This window comes from Saccoglossus kowalevskii, chromosome 17 (genome assembly GCF_978046115.1).
Source record: "Saccoglossus kowalevskii chromosome 17, keSacKowa6.1, whole genome shotgun sequence".
NCBI lineage: Eukaryota > Metazoa > Hemichordata > Enteropneusta > Harrimaniidae > Saccoglossus > Saccoglossus kowalevskii.
The window spans coordinates 30,900,872-30,920,678 of record NC_140657.1 but is presented as its reverse complement, the minus strand read 5'-3'; the positions used below and the strand labels follow the sequence as shown (position 1 = coordinate 30,920,678).

The 19,807-nt window shown below is 39.8% G+C and overlaps 1 protein-coding gene across 1 annotated transcript in view; it reads left to right on the top strand.

Annotated features, from left to right (window-relative positions):
- Nucleotides 1–85: 85 nt before the first annotated feature.
- Nucleotides 86–19,807, top strand: part of LOC102810393 (protein odr-4 homolog) — a 23,038-nt gene continuing 3,316 nt past the window's right edge. The window contains exons 1-10 of the mRNA XM_085492317.1: nucleotides 86–254; nucleotides 1,372–1,524; nucleotides 2,623–2,822; nucleotides 4,561–4,597; nucleotides 6,786–6,923; nucleotides 7,206–7,310; nucleotides 10,427–10,495; nucleotides 10,871–10,987; nucleotides 11,835–11,913; nucleotides 12,630–12,812. Coding sequence (XP_085348443.1) covers nucleotides 159–254; nucleotides 1,372–1,524; nucleotides 2,623–2,822; nucleotides 4,561–4,597; nucleotides 6,786–6,923; nucleotides 7,206–7,310; nucleotides 10,427–10,495; nucleotides 10,871–10,987; nucleotides 11,835–11,913; nucleotides 12,630–12,812 — 1,177 coding nt within the window. The 5' untranslated portion in view covers nucleotides 86–158. The remainder of the gene's footprint in view (nucleotides 255–1,371; nucleotides 1,525–2,622; nucleotides 2,823–4,560; nucleotides 4,598–6,785; nucleotides 6,924–7,205; nucleotides 7,311–10,426; nucleotides 10,496–10,870; nucleotides 10,988–11,834; nucleotides 11,914–12,629; nucleotides 12,813–19,807) is intronic.

The following is a 19,807-nucleotide window of genomic DNA, read 5'->3' as shown; positions in this document are numbered from 1 at the left end:
TTAATTTATTCAAAAATAAGCAGCTTCTGGTTTAAATGAAAATTGAATTCTCTAGTATTAATTCTTCGCTACTTATTTTAGCGTAAAACAGCTGATCGCAGCTAGTTTCCGGAAACACCAACACATGTCCCAAAAGAGTGCACGAGTTTCTTTTGATAATGGGAAGATCCGTAGTTGCCGAGGAAAGCGTGCAGTTATTTATTGATGGCTTATTTGGTACTAATCAGTGGATGATAGGATTGATACTTGGCCAGGTATGATTTGAATTGTGTTTGATATGAAAAAGATCTGAACATATTGAATCGTGAAAATAGTAAATTTATTTGTTGTAAAATAATACAGTAATGTAGTAATGTTGATCATGACATACATATGTACAACCGGGTTGGCGTGGTGTAAATATTGGCAGAGGGCGCCACTCAGCAGAGCTATCATGCAAAACAAACAGACCCCCGCCCCGTGGGGGTGGGTATTTCTAATTAGGTAATTTTATTCACAATTTTTCATTGTAAGAAATGAGCATTCTCTTGATTTGTAATACTGACTTTTTCTTTTACTGTTGCATTTATTTTATAAACATATTGCTATAAACTGAAAATATTATTTCTAAGAATGCAATAAAGATATAATTATTATTAATTGGGCTGAAACACCTGTCAGTGGTTTATTGTTTATGTGATACATGCAATAAACTCATTCATGCTATGTAAACATTAATTATCAAGTTTGGATAAATATTGGGATAAACATAATCCGCCTTGACATTATACAAGTACATCCCACTAATGCCTAGCTACGATGCTGGTAAGGTTTTTTTACCCATTCAGATTTATGCAAATCTACTTCTAGATGATTGAAATGCTTACTTTTATCGGCAGATCACAATGAGATATTACTAGCACTGTAGCTAGGTGTTTTCTGTTGTTGTTGTGTATAATACCAGGGGGGGGGGGGTAAGTAGAACATCACAAGTAATACACCGGTAATGCCTAATATAGCTTTTATGATCATTTAATTCAGTATTTCTACTCAACAATATCATTGTACATTGACTATGTTTTGTCATCAAATTTTTTGGCAACAAAAATATTACATTATTTATTTGTAGTGAAGACAACAAATAATAAATGTAATAGTAATTTTTACTAAAATGTGTCCTTGTTTGGATCTTGATGAAGTTGAACAATAAAGAAAACAGGGGAAAAACAAAACAAAACAAAAACTTAGTGATGAACGGTGCAAAGTATAACATAAGATTTTATTTTTGGCCAAGTTCTTCAGAATTGGCTGTTAACTAAGTTATGCAGACATCACCTTTACTGTGTATACCAATGTCAACATACAGCTGATTCTTTTGTGGTGCTTCTATAGAACAGTTCACAGAGAGACTTTGCCATTGAACTTGTCAGGAGTCCCATCGATGATACTGGAGAAGATGATGAGAAAGGCCACACAGTGAAGAAAAAGAAGAAACCATCACTGGATACTGTTGATGAACAGTGGACTGCAGAACATGCTAGACAGGTAAACACACTCAGCTGTTGAATCAGAGATTTTTTTAAACAAGGGAACAGGGGCGCAGCACCCTTATGCCATGGCCATACGCCCCTTCCTTGGAAGCAGATCTTCTGGCAACCATAACATTCTGATTGACCAGGGATCACATGTTGTCATAGTCTTCAACTGTGACCTGTCTTATAGTAATTTTGGCTCCAAGGAAGCCATAGAATGCTCTATTTTAACTTAGAATTATCTAAACAAACTCTTGGTTGTATTATAGGAAAGATGGAGGAGTGGGGTGGAATGGAAAATAAATTCTGGTTGTCATGTGTTCTTTTGACACAATCCATATCAGTATAGAGGTAACCAGGGTTAACCAGTCCTGATTTCCTGTTATGCTCTTTCGAAAGTTTTTACCATTTCTTTTTACAAAATGGCTGCCATCTGGTGGTAGTACATGTAAGCTGGGAAGCTAAAGTCCAAATTTCTGTGAAAATGATCTAGTTACATTGTACCCAAATAAATTGATATTTTTATGGTAAAATTATTGAAATACCAAGAAAGAAAAAAGTTCATGAAAATTGTCACAACGATTAGAATATACTGTAGAACCATTTATTTTCGCTGACATTCAATTTCACTATTTTGATGTTTTGAGCATTTTCACTGGGGTTAAAGTTCATGAACTTGGCACGGGAACAATGAGTTCTATTGTTATTCTAAGTTGACATGGATTTAATTTAATAGTGAATTTCACTTACATATCAACAAAAATAGCGAAATTAAAAAAACAGTGAATAATTAAGTCTTTTGCAGTACCATTTGTTTGCTATTGTTTTTTTTTCAAAAATTGTCACTAAGCATTACGTCATATGATTAATTATTCATGAAGACGTTTCGAACAAACGAATGAGTAAACAAAAACTAAAATAATGATGCTTTTATTACTTCAAATATTTTTTCTGTCACTGAAAATGACAGCAAATTAATGCAGTGGGGTTGAAAATGTTGGTATTGTCTTCACATGTACTCGTTTTATCATTTCCAGTTTTAGTGAGATTTCGTAAATATGACAAACACTATTGCTTTGACCATCAAACCTAATATTATCACTGTACTCAGGTATCCAGGATGTTGCCAGGGGGAATATCAGTGATTGGTGTCGTTGCCATGGCCGCACCTGATGTCATGACAAAGTCTCAGGCGAAACTAAGACAGGTAATGTTTGCAATTCACAAGACTGTAACCAAAGGCGATGTTCTTCTCAAAGATGCTGATGTAACAGAGAGGATATTATTACAGATATGTTCACTTACAAGAAAGTATCCTTTGTGTAATGAGTACATGATCATTATGAATTATACAAGTAAAAATCATGCTTGGTCAAATTATTCAACATCAAAAACTGAAGATGCAATCTATATGACCAAACTATATGACACATTCCTGTTGTGAATTTCAGAACTACTGTTGCCATTGCTTGAAACACAAGGTTTATTCGTGTCAGACATGTGTGTAACAAGCCATTGAATGAATTAATTAATCATTTTTGAACAAGGTTCAATGTCACTGTCAATGTTTTCATGTGGGATAGCGAAGTTTTTCATTTTGATATTACGTTTTATGGAGGATAGCGATGTGTTTCTTGTTTAATACTAGTGTGAGCATAGTAAACATTATGTGTTAGTGTCAGAGTAGTGACCACTAGCAACAAAATGTATGGAGTAGTAATATTAAATTTCCATAAAGATGTACAATTAACATTGTTATAATGGTCAATGCAACAACGTATTTAAAAATTTACATGCTTACAGTGTGTTCACTTAGTTGCAATTATCTTTGACAATCTTCTAAAACATATTTTATGAAGTTTAACAAACACTGTTGATGTTAAACTTCATTTTATTTGAATGGTCTCTTTTATAATTCAGTTTTCAACGATGAATAGCAAAGTCATCATAACATTGAGATCAGTAATTATCCTAGGAATATTACAATGTTTGTGTAACCATTTTCATTTCCATGGGAACCTATTTTTACATCCTGTGTAACATGACATACAATAATATAGGTGTCCTCTACTGTTCATGTTCGGGAATTGAGTCCTAAGCAACAATAACAACGCAAAAAAGCTTATGTGTAGAAGTCTATTTGTGAACAACAACATGCTATGTAAACAACAACACGCTATGTGAACAACAACATGCTATGTGAACAACAACATGCTATGTAAACAACAACATGCTATGTGAACAACAACATGCTATGTAAACAACAACATGCTATGCGAACAACATGCTATGTAAACAACAACATGCTATGTAAACAACAACATGCTATGTAAACAATAACATGCTATGTGAACAGCAACATGCTATGTAAACAACAACATGCTATATAAACAACAACACGCTATGTAAACAACAACATGCTATGTAAACAACAACATGCTATGTGAACAACAACATGCTATGTGAACAACAACATGCTATGTGAACAACAACATGCTATGTGAACAACAACAACATGCTATGTAAAAACAACATGCTATGTGAACAACAACATGCTATGTGAACAACAACATGCTATGTGAACAACAACACGCTATGTGAACAACAACATGCAATGTAAACAACAACATGCTATGTGAACAACAACATGCTATGTGAACAACAACATGCTATGTGAACAACAACATGCTATGTGAACAACAACACGCTATGTGAACAACAACATGCTATGTAAACAACAACATGCTATGTGAACAACAACACGCTATGTAAACAACAAAATGCTATGTAAACAACATGCTATGTAAACAACAACATGCTATGTGAACAACAACACGCTATGTGAACAACACGCTATGTGAACAACAACATGCTATGTAAACAACAACATGCTATGTAAACAACAACATGCTATGTGAACAACAACACACTATGGCCGTTGGCCGCATATACAGGTGATGTCTGCCCTTCTTTAATAACAAATGTATAGGAATATCTACTCATTATTATCATACTTCACAAATTACTTTTCCTAAATATTACTTTTCAGAACAACTTGTAGAACAATTGATGTTTCTGATCTTAAGGTAAGATACAAACAATTATTACCAAGTTATGTCAAAAAAAAATTAGTTTCTGCATCACATTATTTGAGGATTTTTTTCAGAATTTTAGAGAGCAAACTGACCAGAAGATTTGTTAGTCCCTGTTTGAGTGAAATTCAAAACAGGTACTTGGTATTTGTACAGGTATTTGGTCTTTGTTTATCCGTTCATCCATCATATTTCAGAACTCTGTGGACCATTTATGTACATGTACACTCTTTGCATGTGACGAGTATTTTATCTGGAACATATGCACATGTACTAGATTCAATCGAAGATGGCTGACTAGCAGCCATTTTGTTTTTTGATAATATGGTATCTTGTGCATGCTTTGTCGGTTTTTGTTCTGACGACCATCTTGCTTTTTTACCATACTACTATATTTCCAAGGTTTAGGGACTATTCTCACTCATATTTCGCGCATACTTGTTTTATGGTAAATGTGGTATCTTGGCTGGATTTGTTGATTTTCATTCAAATTTGATACAAGCATTATGCATGTTGAGATAGATTAGATTAACAGATGGATTTTATTCAAACTTGGTACATACATTAGACATTATTGGTCCTTGATGCATGTCATTTTGTTTTTCAGATCGGATTCAAAATGGCTGACCAACGGCCATTTTGTTTTAATGAATGTGGTTCTAGTGTTGTATCTCTGGCATGATTCAACTGATTATGTTCAAATTTTTAGCTCCGCTGTCGACTTTGTCGAGCGGAGCTTATCATATGAGTGATTGTCCGTCGTCGTCCATCGCCGCTGTTCGTCGTCCGTGTCAATGTTTTACTTTTTCGACTTCTTCTTGAAAACTACAAGCCTGAATGCTTTGATACTTGGTGTATATGTACCTTGGGTAGACCTCTCTCAGATTTTTTCATTTCATGATGATATCTTCAATTATCTAATTTTGGTGAATATTTTTGTCATTTTTGGTAAAAAGTGATATTTTCAACTTCTTGTTAAAAACCGCAAGTCCAATTGCTTTGATATTACATATATAGGTACTACATGTGGACCTCTCTCAGATTTGTTCATTTTGTAATGATATCTTTAATTCTCTAATTTTGGTGAATATTTCTGTCATTTTTGGTAAAAATCTATATTTTCGATTTCTTGTTAAAAACCGCAAGTCCATATGCTTTGATATTACATATATAGGTACTATATGTGGTCCACTTATAGATTTATTCATTTCATGATGATATCTTCAATTCTCTAATTTTGGTGAATATTTTTGTCATTTTTGGTAAAAAGTGATACTTTCGACTTGTTGTTGAAAACCGCCAGTCCGATTGTTTTTATATTACATATATAGGTACTACATGTGAACCTCTTTCAGATTTGTTAATTTCGTGGTGATATCTTTAACTATCTAATTTTGATGAATATTTCTGTCATTTTTGGTAAAAAGCGATATTTTCGACTTCTTGTTAAAAACCGCAAGTCCATATGCTTTGATATTACAAATATAGGTACTATATGTGGACCACTTATAGATTTGTTCATTTCATGATGATATCTTCAATTCTCTAATTTTGCTTAATATTTTTGTCATTTTTGGTAAAAAGTGATACTTTCGACTTGTTGTTGAAAACCGCCAGTCCGATTGTTTTTATATTACATATACATGTGAACTACATGTGAACCTCTTTCAGATTTGTTAATTTCGTGGTGATATCTTCAATTATCTAATTTTGATTTTTGTCATTTTTGGTGAAAAGTGATATTCTTGAATTCTTGTTGAAAACAGCAAGTCCCATTGCTTTGATACTATACATATTGTTCATTTTCTAATAATATCTTCTGTTCTTTTATTGAAATATGCATTGCTAACAGCGGAGCTATCTCAGCCGACTGGCTGCTTGTATATATTCATTATTTCATAGATATACAGATGTCTTCAAAATATTTCTCAATATGGACAAGTACTTTATGATCAGATACAAGATGACTGAATGTCAATCATTTTATTGATAAAAATTCATCATAATCAAGCTTCACGATCCATATCTCCGACATGTATATGTTCAAACTATATTATTATAAACAAAACTATGTATCTTAAATTTGATAACTAACGGGCAATGTGCCATGCATGGCATGTTTACTATATATTTAAAGAGCAATGTCACATTGGATCCATGACTCCTTGTGTTTTCTTTTTAGAGTACTTTCCGACCAGCCGAATTGAAGTACCAGTCATTTGTTAACCGTTGGTCGCAGTTAAATACTCAAGTGTCTGTTAATGTAAAAATACCAGTTATGAAATCTTCAAGTAGAAGTAATTTTCAAAAACAGATACAAGTAAGGTTCGGGGTTCATATTTTCATCATGCATGTATTTGAATGCTGTTTTACAATGGCACCCTCTATGTTAAGCCTTGTGAATTGCCAAGAATGGATTGCTGGGGCAACGAGTATCATCAGTTGGACACAGATAATTTACTGCAGATGGTTAGCATGTATCAAATAGAAATAAACCATTTCTTTATGCTTTAGTTATCATGTGATATGACATAGATATGAAATTGTAATGACTTAAAAGTTTTTCAAACACAAGCAATTGAAATATATTCAATTCTTTCAGCTTGGTGTTAAATCATGGTGTAAATCATTATCACAGTCATTGTGTCTTCTGAATGGCAAACTGAAAAAATTAGATGAGTTATTGGACACCACACAAACACATAAGGTGAGTTCAAGATCATTTGTGAGTACCAGTATTAGAATGGATATTCAGATATTTGAACTATAGTTTTATTTATATTGTTTACAAAACTGACATGAAAACATATGGTCAGGGAGCAACAAATAGCTGGAAATACCATGAAAGCAGTAATGTTTGAGCCATTTAACATTTTGTCATATCTGAAAATATTGTTTGGTGACACATAGTGAAAAAAACAGTATGTTTTTATAAGATGGGTAATTATTCTATTTGTCACAAATTATTAAGAGATTCTGGGGAATACTATGAAATAATGATTTTATATGGATTCCAATGGAAATTGTTCCAAACATGCCCATTTTCAGCATTTTTTCACACTATTTTCTTTAAAACCATGATTTGTACGGCTAAAAATTATATTATACCAGTGTATTGATCGGGGGGGGGGGGGGGATTGGCACGAGAACGCACCATCCGATCTGAATGAAACGTTTCGACGTCAGTCGTCCGTAGCCCATCGTCAAAGCAACAACGTCCTGTTTACAAACAGATGAAATAATTTCAGCAATTTCTTTACAGAAAAATCCTCAACAAAACTTAGAAACATTTCATAGACAAATACAGGCTCCAAAATTATGTCTATTGCAAAACAATTCAACCGACAACCAGTTTGACGCCACAATTTCTTGCTGGAGACCAAGTTCTACACGTGATTTTATTGCGTTCAAAACTGTTCCATTTCAAACTGCGCATGCACACACACTGTGGTTTCTTGAAATGCATACTAATTAGATAACTTGTCACTGATAAAAGTCACCGAAAACATTTTGAGCAATAGTACGAGAGTGAAATTTAAACGTGCCTCTGCATTCTCCATGAATATCGCAACTTGCTATGATCATGGTAAAGAGAAAACCTGTGCTTACTTTCAACAGTTAGCTGGAGTCTGATCGAAAACGTGTCTCAAAAAATACTTTTACATCATTTGCCCGATTATTTTTTCAGCTCGTAACGATAGAATCAGTCAATTTAGAACTAACATGTATACTATCGGAAAGCATTTTGGCACAATTTTACTGAAAAGACGAGTTTTCCATTGCTCATGAATATTATTTTATGCAAATGAGACGATTATTTCAACCAATCGTGTCATGCAAACCCCCCCCCCGATATTGATGGTGTTAATCCATCGATTTTATTGGTCCGAACACAAAATTTGCATATGCAATTAATGGTATATTGGCTGATAATGCATGGCTAAACCAAGTGGCCCTGGAACATGAATAGACTACAGGCTTAATAAGGAAATACATAAAACCGGTAGTATTTGATTTTTAGGGAAATATAGTGGTTGAATTTTGAAAAAATATTGAAAAAACATCACACTAAAAACATCTTAAAAATTATATAACCATAATATTGCTTTTGTTAATGGTCGGGATCCAAGTTGTAGGGGTCGGTCGTTGGGTGATTGTCGATCGCCACACAAACCTAAACCATCGTCCCTCAACACCGCGAGGTGCCTAAACGAATGCCAGAACGCTGTGTTCTCCGTGTTGTGACTTTGAAATGGATTGCGAACCTCCAACAAAGAAAACATGATCTTTAAGTTTAACTGGTGACCAACTAGATGAGATTGAGGGATTGAAGGACGAAAAAATGCAAAAAACTACAAGTCACAGGCAAAAATGTATGCCACCAATAACAACCAGTTTCCAGTAGCGGCATTCAAATTCTAGCTGACAAAATTGCAGTGAAATTGCACCCGGGTAATTGCCATCTGTTTCAAAAAACACGGGACAACGCAGGATTCGACGACGATATATGGTATTGTAATTTTCCACTATGGGTAAATAAATACAGGAGATGATGAATGTAATTTCGAATGCTGCAGATTTGTGCCGAGTGTACACCAACCACTGCATTAGAGCGACGTCGTGCAAAGTCTTTCTTTCGGCCGGAATTGAGACAAGGCATATCATGTATGTGTCACAAAAACGATGCGAGAATCCGATCTTACACCATCAAACTTACCCCAGAACAATGACAAAACTTGTCAGGCATACTGTCACAAAATTTTGGTTATACCAAAGATGTATCCAGGTCAGATGTTGGGACTGAGGTCGCCGTGCCGGTCGCCATACATGATACACCACCCGACTGCGTACCGCGCGTCACAAACTTGGGTCGAGCCAAGTACCGCTGAATGTCAAATTATCCACAGTTACAAGTAGTATGATGAGTCACAAAACCGGTTTATTTCACAACTGAACTTTCAATGGGCAAATTACAGTCCAAATTGTACAAAAACCGGAATGAAAACGTGGAAAATCCGCTGTTTTAATGATCCAAACTGTACACGATCCTTTATTTCAAATGGCGTTGACGCGGTCAGTAAAAGGTCATCTTTTGTTATGCTAATTTTTGTGTTTACGCAGCTCTATTCACTGGATATACGATTCGTTTTCATGCGAAATAAAAATCATTTTGTAGTCAATTTGAACTGTGTTGCATATGATTTTTATGTATGCATTCAGCGTACAACTACATACTCTTCTCATAAATATTCATGTTCAAGGGCCATAATCATGATCTTATAGTAGATGCAAGAAAACTCTTTTTTTTTTTTAAGTTTTATCGAATTGTATAATATAATAGCAATAACCCCCCCGCCGAAGACGGATAAAACCACTTGATATTGCACAATTCACTCCATATATGCACTCGCCTGTGGCTCAACATATTTAATGAGTACTTTAGAAACGTGAATTTCCTGAAATTATTCTCTGTCTGGTGGCAATCTTGACATACCTATATACTAAACACAATCATTCAAATTCAGGAAGATATTCACTAAATTGTATAATTGTTTTATGTCTGTTAGAGACTCTTAATTAAGTATCTATGGTTACATTGAATTTACTGAAACATTCACAATTATATATAAGTTTGTAATTTTTATTTCATATTTGTATATCTCTCTGTGCTGATAATCAGTTGTTGGCAGGATACCCTTGTAACCATGGTGAACATACACATGTGGAATGTGACTTTATTTAAGTGTGTGTTTTGAGTGGTTCTCTAGTAAACTTTTATTTAGTTTGTTTATTATTTGCCATATATTAATTGTTTTCTAATAGAAAAAAGGAGGATCAGCAGTTAGTGGAAGTGGACCACAGAATTTTAAAGTAGCTTTTCTGTTGCAGAATGTGAGTATTACACTATACATGTAGGTGTGATTTAGTGAGTACTTTCATCACAAAAAATAAAAAAAATGCTATTATAGTATTCTTCACACTGGCCTAAGAGGTACACCTTTTTTTTTTACTGTTCTAGCATGTACTTTATTTCTTATCTCATGAATATTTTTTTCATTCTATGTTGTACATATAACTACAAAACATGAGAAACATGGCCTATAATGGTAATTTTCAAAATTATTTTTCAAATGCTCAAAAAATAGATTACCGGTAATGTTTAAAAATGTTCTTGTCAATTGCATTAAATATCACAAAGATGAAAAATAAACTGTTAAATAGTGCTTTACTACTAAAAAATAATACATCTTACTATTTCTCTCTCAGAATTCAGCAAATACTACTATAGAGAATAAAGTGTGCAAGTCAATGATAATATTAAGGGGAAGAATCTCTGCCAAGTGTTATATGAACAATAAAGCTACAGTCGGTGAAGCTGTAGAGGTAGGAGTAACACATGTGTTTGTCAATATTCCCAGATTTGTGCGACATCACTTCCAGAACAAGCTAAAAACATGTGATGTTTTGTTACAAAGTAGATCCTGTAATAAAATAAGCACCTTAGAACATAGCGATTCTCCCATCATGCATCTGAAGCTGTTACTGCTTTAATAAATGAAGCACCTTAAAACATGGCGGTTCTCCCATCATGCATCTGAAGCTGTTTCTATGTCTTTTGTTTAATTTGTTTTAATTTTTGCTTGATTGATATATATGACTTAATACCAAAAAAGAAATTTAACATTTTCTTTAAGGTTTCAATAAAGTTCTATTCTATTCTATTCTATTCTATTCTATTCTATTCTATTCTATTCTATTCTATTCTATTCTATTCTATTCTATTCTATTCTCCATTCTATCTCACTTATCATTTGATTGTCTGCCAAAATAAACTCTGGCAATCCAGAAGTACTGTATTTGCCTTACTAGAAGCGCATCTGCAATAAAAACTTACGTACACCAAACACTACATTTATTGTTTACTGGACCATTCAAAGATGACATTGGTACATGTACTATGTTAATTTCCCAATAATTACCAGTTTTGGTCAACATTTTTTTAAAAATATTGAAACAATTATGTAGGTTTATTTTCTTTGTGATAAAAGTTGATATTATCACACAAAGATTTCATATGTATACGTTCATGTTCCAATTACCGGTAGGTGAATACTTTCAGCCAATGTATTTAATAATAAATGAATTGTTCTGAACATCTGTAGTTTTTCACTGTATACTTATATAGCATAACTGGACATAAGCTGACATTCTTCTATTCCATGAAATCTAGGCATTAAAAGAAGATGTTATTCATAGTTTATTGTCAAGATGTGACTTACTGTGTGAAGATTTACAACAGACAGAAGATGGTAAGATTTGTAATTCTAATGATTGTGAGAGAAAACTTAATTCTTTAAAGGTACATGTATGGTAGGTTACTGTTAAATGATCTTGTTCTGTGCAAGATTGGCCAGTTGGATAATTCAGAATTTACTTCTGAATTTATGTTGTCACTTACTATTTGTTGAAAACAATTTTTCTTTCACTGAAGACATATAAAAATTCAAAAGTTTTAACTTTATAATTTTAAAAAATACTTAAAAATTGCACTTGGTTGATTAGATTTCTCAAATTTGAAAATGATTTGATAAAAATGTATTGAGTTATTATAACCACAAGAAGAGGACAATTTTAAGTGAAAAATGTACATAGAACATGTACCATGAACTTGGCTGAGATCCTAAACTGGTTAATATCCAAGTTTGAAAGAAATTAGATAAAAACTGTTTGCTAATTGTGGTTACAATAATAAAGAGTCAACGATGACAAAAATAACAAAGAGGACAGACATTTTCCCCTCATATACCTTGACCTTCATCTATGATATGATATGGACAAGGTAGTAAATACAAATATAACTAAATATATCATGAAATGAAAATTCTTTTCAATATGTAACTTTTACTCCATTATTTTCTTATCACAACTATCGGTAATTATTATTGCTATTAACTGATAAAAACATTGTAAGGATGAAGTAAATAACCATTCTTGAATATTCTCTTTTTCCCTCTCATTGTCTCAGACATCATAGACATTAATACAACTCCACGGCGAGTGTACGTTCAGATGCCAAGATCTCAAATAGAAATCAGCGATTACATGTTTCCAGATGAGTCAACACAAGATTGCGTAGGCCGAATTCAAGAATTGCTTGATTTTCAGATCAGTCCCGATGAACTTAAAATAGACATTGAATCACTGCCTGGTATGTATATATATATTCATTCAGTCCTCATCTGGGCCGTCTGGTGCTTGAGGCGAAACAAGGAGTCTCAAGGGACAGTCTCATACTCCTGAGCTCCTTTTCTATTGTTCTTCTCCAGGTTTCTCTTGGCAGACCTCGGTTTATCCTCCCTTGAGGCGTCCAATATAATGATCTTCTTTGGAGAGAAGATGATGGCATCCAGCACACATGTCCCAGCCATCTCGATCGTGGGATTTGAATGGTCTCTTTAATTTATGTTGTTGCTGTTCTTTCCCGGAGGTTTTCGTTTGAGATGGTGTTTGGCTAGAATATTCTAAGAATACTACGTAGGCACTTATTTTGGAACACTTCTAACTTTCTTTCGATGGAGGAAGTGGTTTTCCAACACTCCGAGCCATATAGAAGGATGCTCAGGACATTGCTCTTGAAAATCTTGATCTTTGTGTGGATGCTAAGTCTATCAGTTCTGATATACAAAAAAAATGTATTGCAGTCAATACTGTATATTGCAAAAGGCTATCAGATTTCCAAAAACTCTTTATTGAGACTGAAATCCATGTCATTCTAATCAGCATATTCACATATTCAAACCCAGGCACAATGAAACCACGATTGTTTGCACAGTACCCAAAACCAATTAGTGGCTGTCCCGCCCAAATCATCAAAATGTGAGCCACAAAGTTAAAAACATAGTCATAGGACTATTTTTATACTGCATAATACACCAGACGGCTGTCAATAGACAATAGATAGAACTAGCCAATCAGTCACTACGACTATCATAATAGCGACCTCAACATAAAGAAATGAAACTGATCTCAACAATAGAGGGCTCCAATCACAATAGAAAGGCATATGATTTGATATATATTGTTTATCAATTTTACCCATTAACTGTACCACCCACCTAACCACTTAATGTCATTGTACCATTCTTTACACCACACACAGACCATTACATCATGCAGTCATTACACCACTCTGCCATATCATACCAGTGTTTATCATACTTACTACCATTACACCATGTAGTCAATATTCCACATTTACACCACTCACTGCCATACCTGCCTTTACACCACATGCACTGCCATTACACCATGCAGTCATTACACTACTAACATTATACCATGCAGTCATTACACTACTAACATTATACCATGCAGTCATTACACTACTGACATTACACTATGCAATTATTACACTACTGACATTACACCATTCAGTCATTACACTACTGACATTACACCATGCAATCATTACACTACTGACATTACACCATTCAGTCATTACACTACTGACATTACACCATTCAGTCATTACACTACTGACATTACACCATGCAATCATTACACTACTGACATTACACCATGCAATCATTACACTACTGACATTACACCATACAGTCATTACACTACTAACATTACACCAATTCACTACGTTCAATTACCCACCATAGACTCCGGTCAGTCAAAATGACTATTTTGAACTGTAGGCATTAATCAGCGATTCTGCCGGTGACGGAGAGATAGAATCTAGGTCAGGGGAAGCCCCATGACCCCAAGATTCTTTTACCCCTTATGTCACGAACCCACGTGACCGAGGCCACATGGCAGCGCCATAGGTAGCCGTCAATCACTCTGATTTTCTCTCCGCCTCGAGTGGAGATGAAATCTAGCGAGCTCTGCTGGATCGCCTGCTTTTTTTTCCCTGTCTGGATTTATAGCTTGGGTTGTTGCCGCTGCACGGCATCCGACATGGTAGCTGGTAGGATAAGTTTTCCTTGTCTTTTTTACCCTTGTGTCGTTTTCCCCTTTGTGTGTAGTAATTTTCACAACAAAGAGATTAGAATCCGGCGCCACTACGTAACCACATGTTGGTTTTCATGGCGGCACCTTTTACAACTGTAATTCATTTCCCTCATGCATGTCGTCTTTTATTTTCAATGTATTTAGCAATATATAGATGTAATGACAGCACCAGGGCTCGCTGCCGTTTTCTTTCCGGTCTCCTCGTGTTTCGAGTCGACCGTGCAGTGGTTATATTCAGAATTTACCAGCATAGAACCCGCATCCGAGATGCTTTGTCGTAGCTACGTGCGGGTTTTGGGGTTTTTGCATGAAAGCGCGTTTTTTTCACTGGAGTTCTGAGGCCTGAGATTTTCTTTCAGAGCCATCAAAATGGCTGAGACTGACCGCGTCACAGCAAGGTCGCGCGTCCAGTAAACAAATCGGTTAAAGTGAGTTGCGTGTTTTGCATGAGTGTAAAGTCCTCACGCTCGGCTACCGGTACTTCATGTACCGGGACGTCGAGTAAGAGGCCCGACGGTGGAGGTACCGATATTTTTCTCGGTCTCCCCCGCTGATCGGAGGGCATCCTCACAGTCTGTTTTTTCAGGCGGTGTTTTACCCGATTTTACCGGCTGCAGCGAGGCTGTGCCCCTGGAGGCTTTCCTCCTATGGGGCCCGTTGCGGGTCTCTTTGTGAACCCTTCCTCGCACGGCGCCGGATTTGCCTCCGAGCTTTGGTCGAAGGACTGTCGGGGCAATTGCGTCCCTGGCAGGCCGGGTAGATCAGACGCAGTCGGAGCGAGCTGTCTCCACTGTGTCCCCTCGGTGGGCAAGCAGGAAGAGACACGAAAGCATGTTTGCATTCAAACACGTCTCTTCCGGGGAACCCCCGTTTCCAGTCACGGCTCTCCCACTATTTTGGGGGGTGGCCGAGGCTCAGGCTAATTGCACCGGTCTTTTTCTGGATCCTCGGGCACTGAATGCCAACGGGGTAACAAATTTATCCTTGTGTCCGGTCCCCGCTGTGGGTTTTGACTCCTTTCTTACCGACCCACGGGCGTCCCCAGAGGGAACCGACCCTGTCATGAGACGCACAGTCGATCACGCTCCCTTTCACATATTTAAAGTGAAAGGAGACGCAGTTCGCTCGCGTCAGATACAGCCGGTACTCCGGGCGGTCCCTCAGAGTCTTCCATCTGTATGACTCGATGAGCCATGCTTTTGGGGTGAGGCGGAGTATCATCGATCCCAGTGATATGATGTATATACCCCCACCCTTGATCCTAAAGCGACCACCTAAGGTTGCTTCAACGCTTATGGGATCACGGGCATCGGGATCCAAAGCAACCCCGTCGGCACGTCTCTCCCTGTCCGTCTGAGTGCGAGGTGGGGCGCAGAGCACGCAAACGGTGTTGAGGGGCGGCGTTGGTCAGTCGTGGAGGATGTAATGCTTAAGGCCCCCGGGTGGGGATAACGTTACGCAACACTTCCCACTGGACCAAACGGTACCCGGTCGGTGTGTTTCGGGATCAGACCCCATAGCGTGGGATGAGACCAAAACGCCCCCAACCGGATTCCAAGGCTCCTTCCCCAGACCCCGGTACCACAAATTTGGCAAACCGGGCAAAGGGGGATAGCCGCGTTCCATGGGTGTCTTTGCCAATTGAGGACAACCCATCCAGCCCTGAGGGCAGAGTTGCTTGAGCGCATTATTATGCGTGCCCAGCACTCTGGTGACCTTGCTGGCAGAACGCACCAGCCTCCTAGACCAGGCGACATTTTTACTGGTGGGCCACCGCACATCTACGTGCGACACCCCCTAGTGTTGCCTGGCTTGCTTGGCCAGGGCCACTACTGTGCTACGAGACGCGACCTTAGACGCACGTGTTTTCGCCGACAAGCTGAGCCGGGGTACATCCCCACCTCAGTGATGCAGACTGGACAACCTCCACCCTCTTTGTTCAGGGAATGGTGGGTACAGTCTTGGAGCTTTGGAGTGCAATGAATCAGAGGGTTCAGATCGAATCCGCTAGCCAGTTGGTCCTGCCATGGGCACGCGGAGGGCACCCCAAGCACAGAAAATACAGCCAGGAGGCAAGCGCTTATACCCTTCCGTGGGAAGGGAAGGGTAGTGGCGCACCCCCAGGGAGGTAAGAGCCAGGTGGTGGCTCCTCACCCTCTCTGGGCAGACGTCTACCCGGCAGCAGGGGAAGCATGTATGACGCTCACCTCTGCAACCGGGGGGACAGGCACGTGTTCGGTGAGTGGCCAGGTCACAACTTAGTGACTACTTCAGGCCTTGGGGAACTCACCTCATGGGGAAGGGAGCACCCCCCCCCCCTCGCAACTGCCGAACACATGGCCACATATCCCTGTCGTACACGGATTGCGCCGGTGTATTACGGTTTGGAGACAGCGGGTGACCGATCCCTGGACCTTTCCAGGTGGTGACAACCTGTTACGGAATACCGCTGAAATCTCCATTTCCCCCCGTCAGTGTCTCCCCTGTTGGGCACTGCCATGGGACTCAATCAGACAGGAAGTAGTAGTTTGCTGGGGAAAGACGCCATACACAGGGTACATCAGCCGGAACTAAGTCCAGGCTTCTACCCAAATGTGTTCGTAGTACCAAATCTACAAGTGGCAGGCGTCCAGTTTTGAACCTAGACAGACTGAATCAGTACGTGCCCCTTGATCGGTTCCACATGGAGTCACCATTCAGGGTTCTTCTTTCCATCCACCGTTTTGACTGGCTAGCCCTGCTAGACTTAAGCGGGGCCTACCTGCACGTACCGATGCACCTAGCGAGTTGCCATCTCCTTCGAATCGCCCAGCTGGGCCAAGTATTCGAATTTCGGTGCCCCCCCCCCCCGTTCAGGTTAGGCACAGCGCCCTACGTGTTCACCAGAGTGATGAAACAGGTAGTGCTGCTGCTTCACCAGATGTCGGTACACCTCAATCCGTACCCAGACTACTGGTTACCAACAATCCGGGCAAGGGGCAAGGGCTCGTTAGTAAATCGACAAGTCCCACCTCGAGCCAACGCGCAGTTGCTGTCCCTGGGCATGGGGTTTTGACACAGAGGTAAGCTTGGCTTAGCTATTTCAAGCGTATTGCTTAGCGCTAAGCAGCCTAGCCGAATGCCTAGTCAGCGTTCCCTCGGTGTCCCTCCGTGAACTAATGCGGATCATCGGAATGATGACCTCTGTTCGAAGGGTCGTTCCCCAGGCCCCACTACGCAGCCGCCCAGTATAACGCTTGTTATAACGCCGAGCTCTCCTATGGGAACTAGATAGGCGGGTTTCGATCTCAGACCAAGTGAAGGAAACCCTGCCCTGGTGGTCATCACTGGCCAACCTCGGGCAGAGGGGCCCCCTTAGACCCGCTCGCCGCAGGTATGACTCTGGTAACAGATGCCTCCCCCCAGGGTTGGGGAGCGCATCTATTGGACGAACAAGCCCAAGGATATGGCTCCCGCATAGTTTCGGGACCACCATATCAACCGGCTCGAACTGTGAGCAGTGTACTTAGCACTACCACGCTTTCTACCTGTAGTTCGAGACCACAGAGTCCTGCTCCGCACAGACAACGCAGCGGTGGTCTCCTTCAAGAAGGAGGGGGAGACGCATTCCCCATCGTTGTCAGTCCTAGCGGAGCAAAATCCTCCTTTGGTGCCTGGAATACAGTGTAGAGCTAACCGCACACCACCTTCCAGGGGTGAGGAACAGTCTGGCGACGCCCTTTCAGGGCGACTCCGTCTCCAGAACACGGAGTGGCTGATACCCCAGTGGGTAGCCTCCAGGCTGTTTCGGCTGTGGACGGTCCAAGGTTAGACCGTTTGCCGCACACCGGAACACCAAGCTCCCGACGTACGTAACACTCCTGCTGACTCCAGGAGCCTGGGCCAGGGTCGGTTTGCTACCCCGCGGACCCACTTAGTTGTGTATGCTTTTCCTCCCTTCCCGCTAGTCCACCGGGCACCGGAGAAGACTTCGACAGGTGCACACCTGCATATTATCATTGGTCGCACCCAATTGGCCAAACAGGGCCTAGTTTCCACTTCTGTCGGAAACGATAGTCGAAACACCAGCAGTGCTTCCGGACTTACCGGACATGCCGTCCCAACCAGACGGCGCACTACCACGAGCCCAGCGGGTATCACTTACCCATATAGAGGCTCTCATTAGACCCGCACATACGAAAGCTTTATCTGAGCGGGCTGCCAACGTCCTGGCCAACGTCCTGGCCAGGGCGAACAGGGATTCCACCAATGCAGCCTACATTTCTAGGCTGCGAGCATACACTGGTTAGTGTAGCGGAAGGGAGATTGATCGATACCATCCCTCTATTGGCCAGGTAGCAGGCTCCTTCGTCCACCTGTTTGACGAAGTGGGTTTGTCCTACGCAACGATCGTTGGCTACAGGTCGGCCTTGTGCCCCACCATTCAAACGTACGGGAACAAGACTAACCGATTGTCCTACTATTAGGAGACTATTTACTGCTTTCCAGACGCTGAGACCCCATGCAAGGGAACTGTCCAACTGGGACTTGTCGGCTGTGTTGTCCGCTCTAAGCAGACCGCCTTTTGAGCCTCTCTGATCAAGCACCACTCAAATTTTTGACGTGGAAAATAGTCTTCCTACTGGTCCTCGCCTCAGGTAGGCGTCAGCCAGAGCTGGGGGGCATTGTCCTTCTCAGATGATGTACCGCCGTTATGGACAATCAAGTTGTGCTAAAGACACAAATCGGGTTTCTCGCCTAGAACCAAATCCCAGGACACGATCCTCACCCGATCGTCATTCCCCAGCTGGCAAATATTGTTGGTCCGGAGGATCAGGAGGAATTGCTTCTCTACCCGGTCCGAGCGCTGAGTTGCCGCGAGAACCGTACCAGGTTTTCCAGACGGGGAACCAAACACATATTTTGGTGTTACGGCCCTGGCAAACAGGATAAGCCGGCTTCCCCGACTTCCGTCTCCAGGTGGATTACTGCGACTGTACTGGAGGTCTATAATACAATATCCTCCTCAACACAGACCTTGCAGAGATACCAAGTACGAGAACATGAGGTCCGTGCGATTGCTAACTCACTAGCGCTAGCGTCAGGTGCCCCCCCTCAAACACATTCTGAGGGCAGGCTTCTGGAGAACGCAGAACGTCTTCATCAACTACTACCTAAGAGACACCCAATCTATTGAGCAGGGTC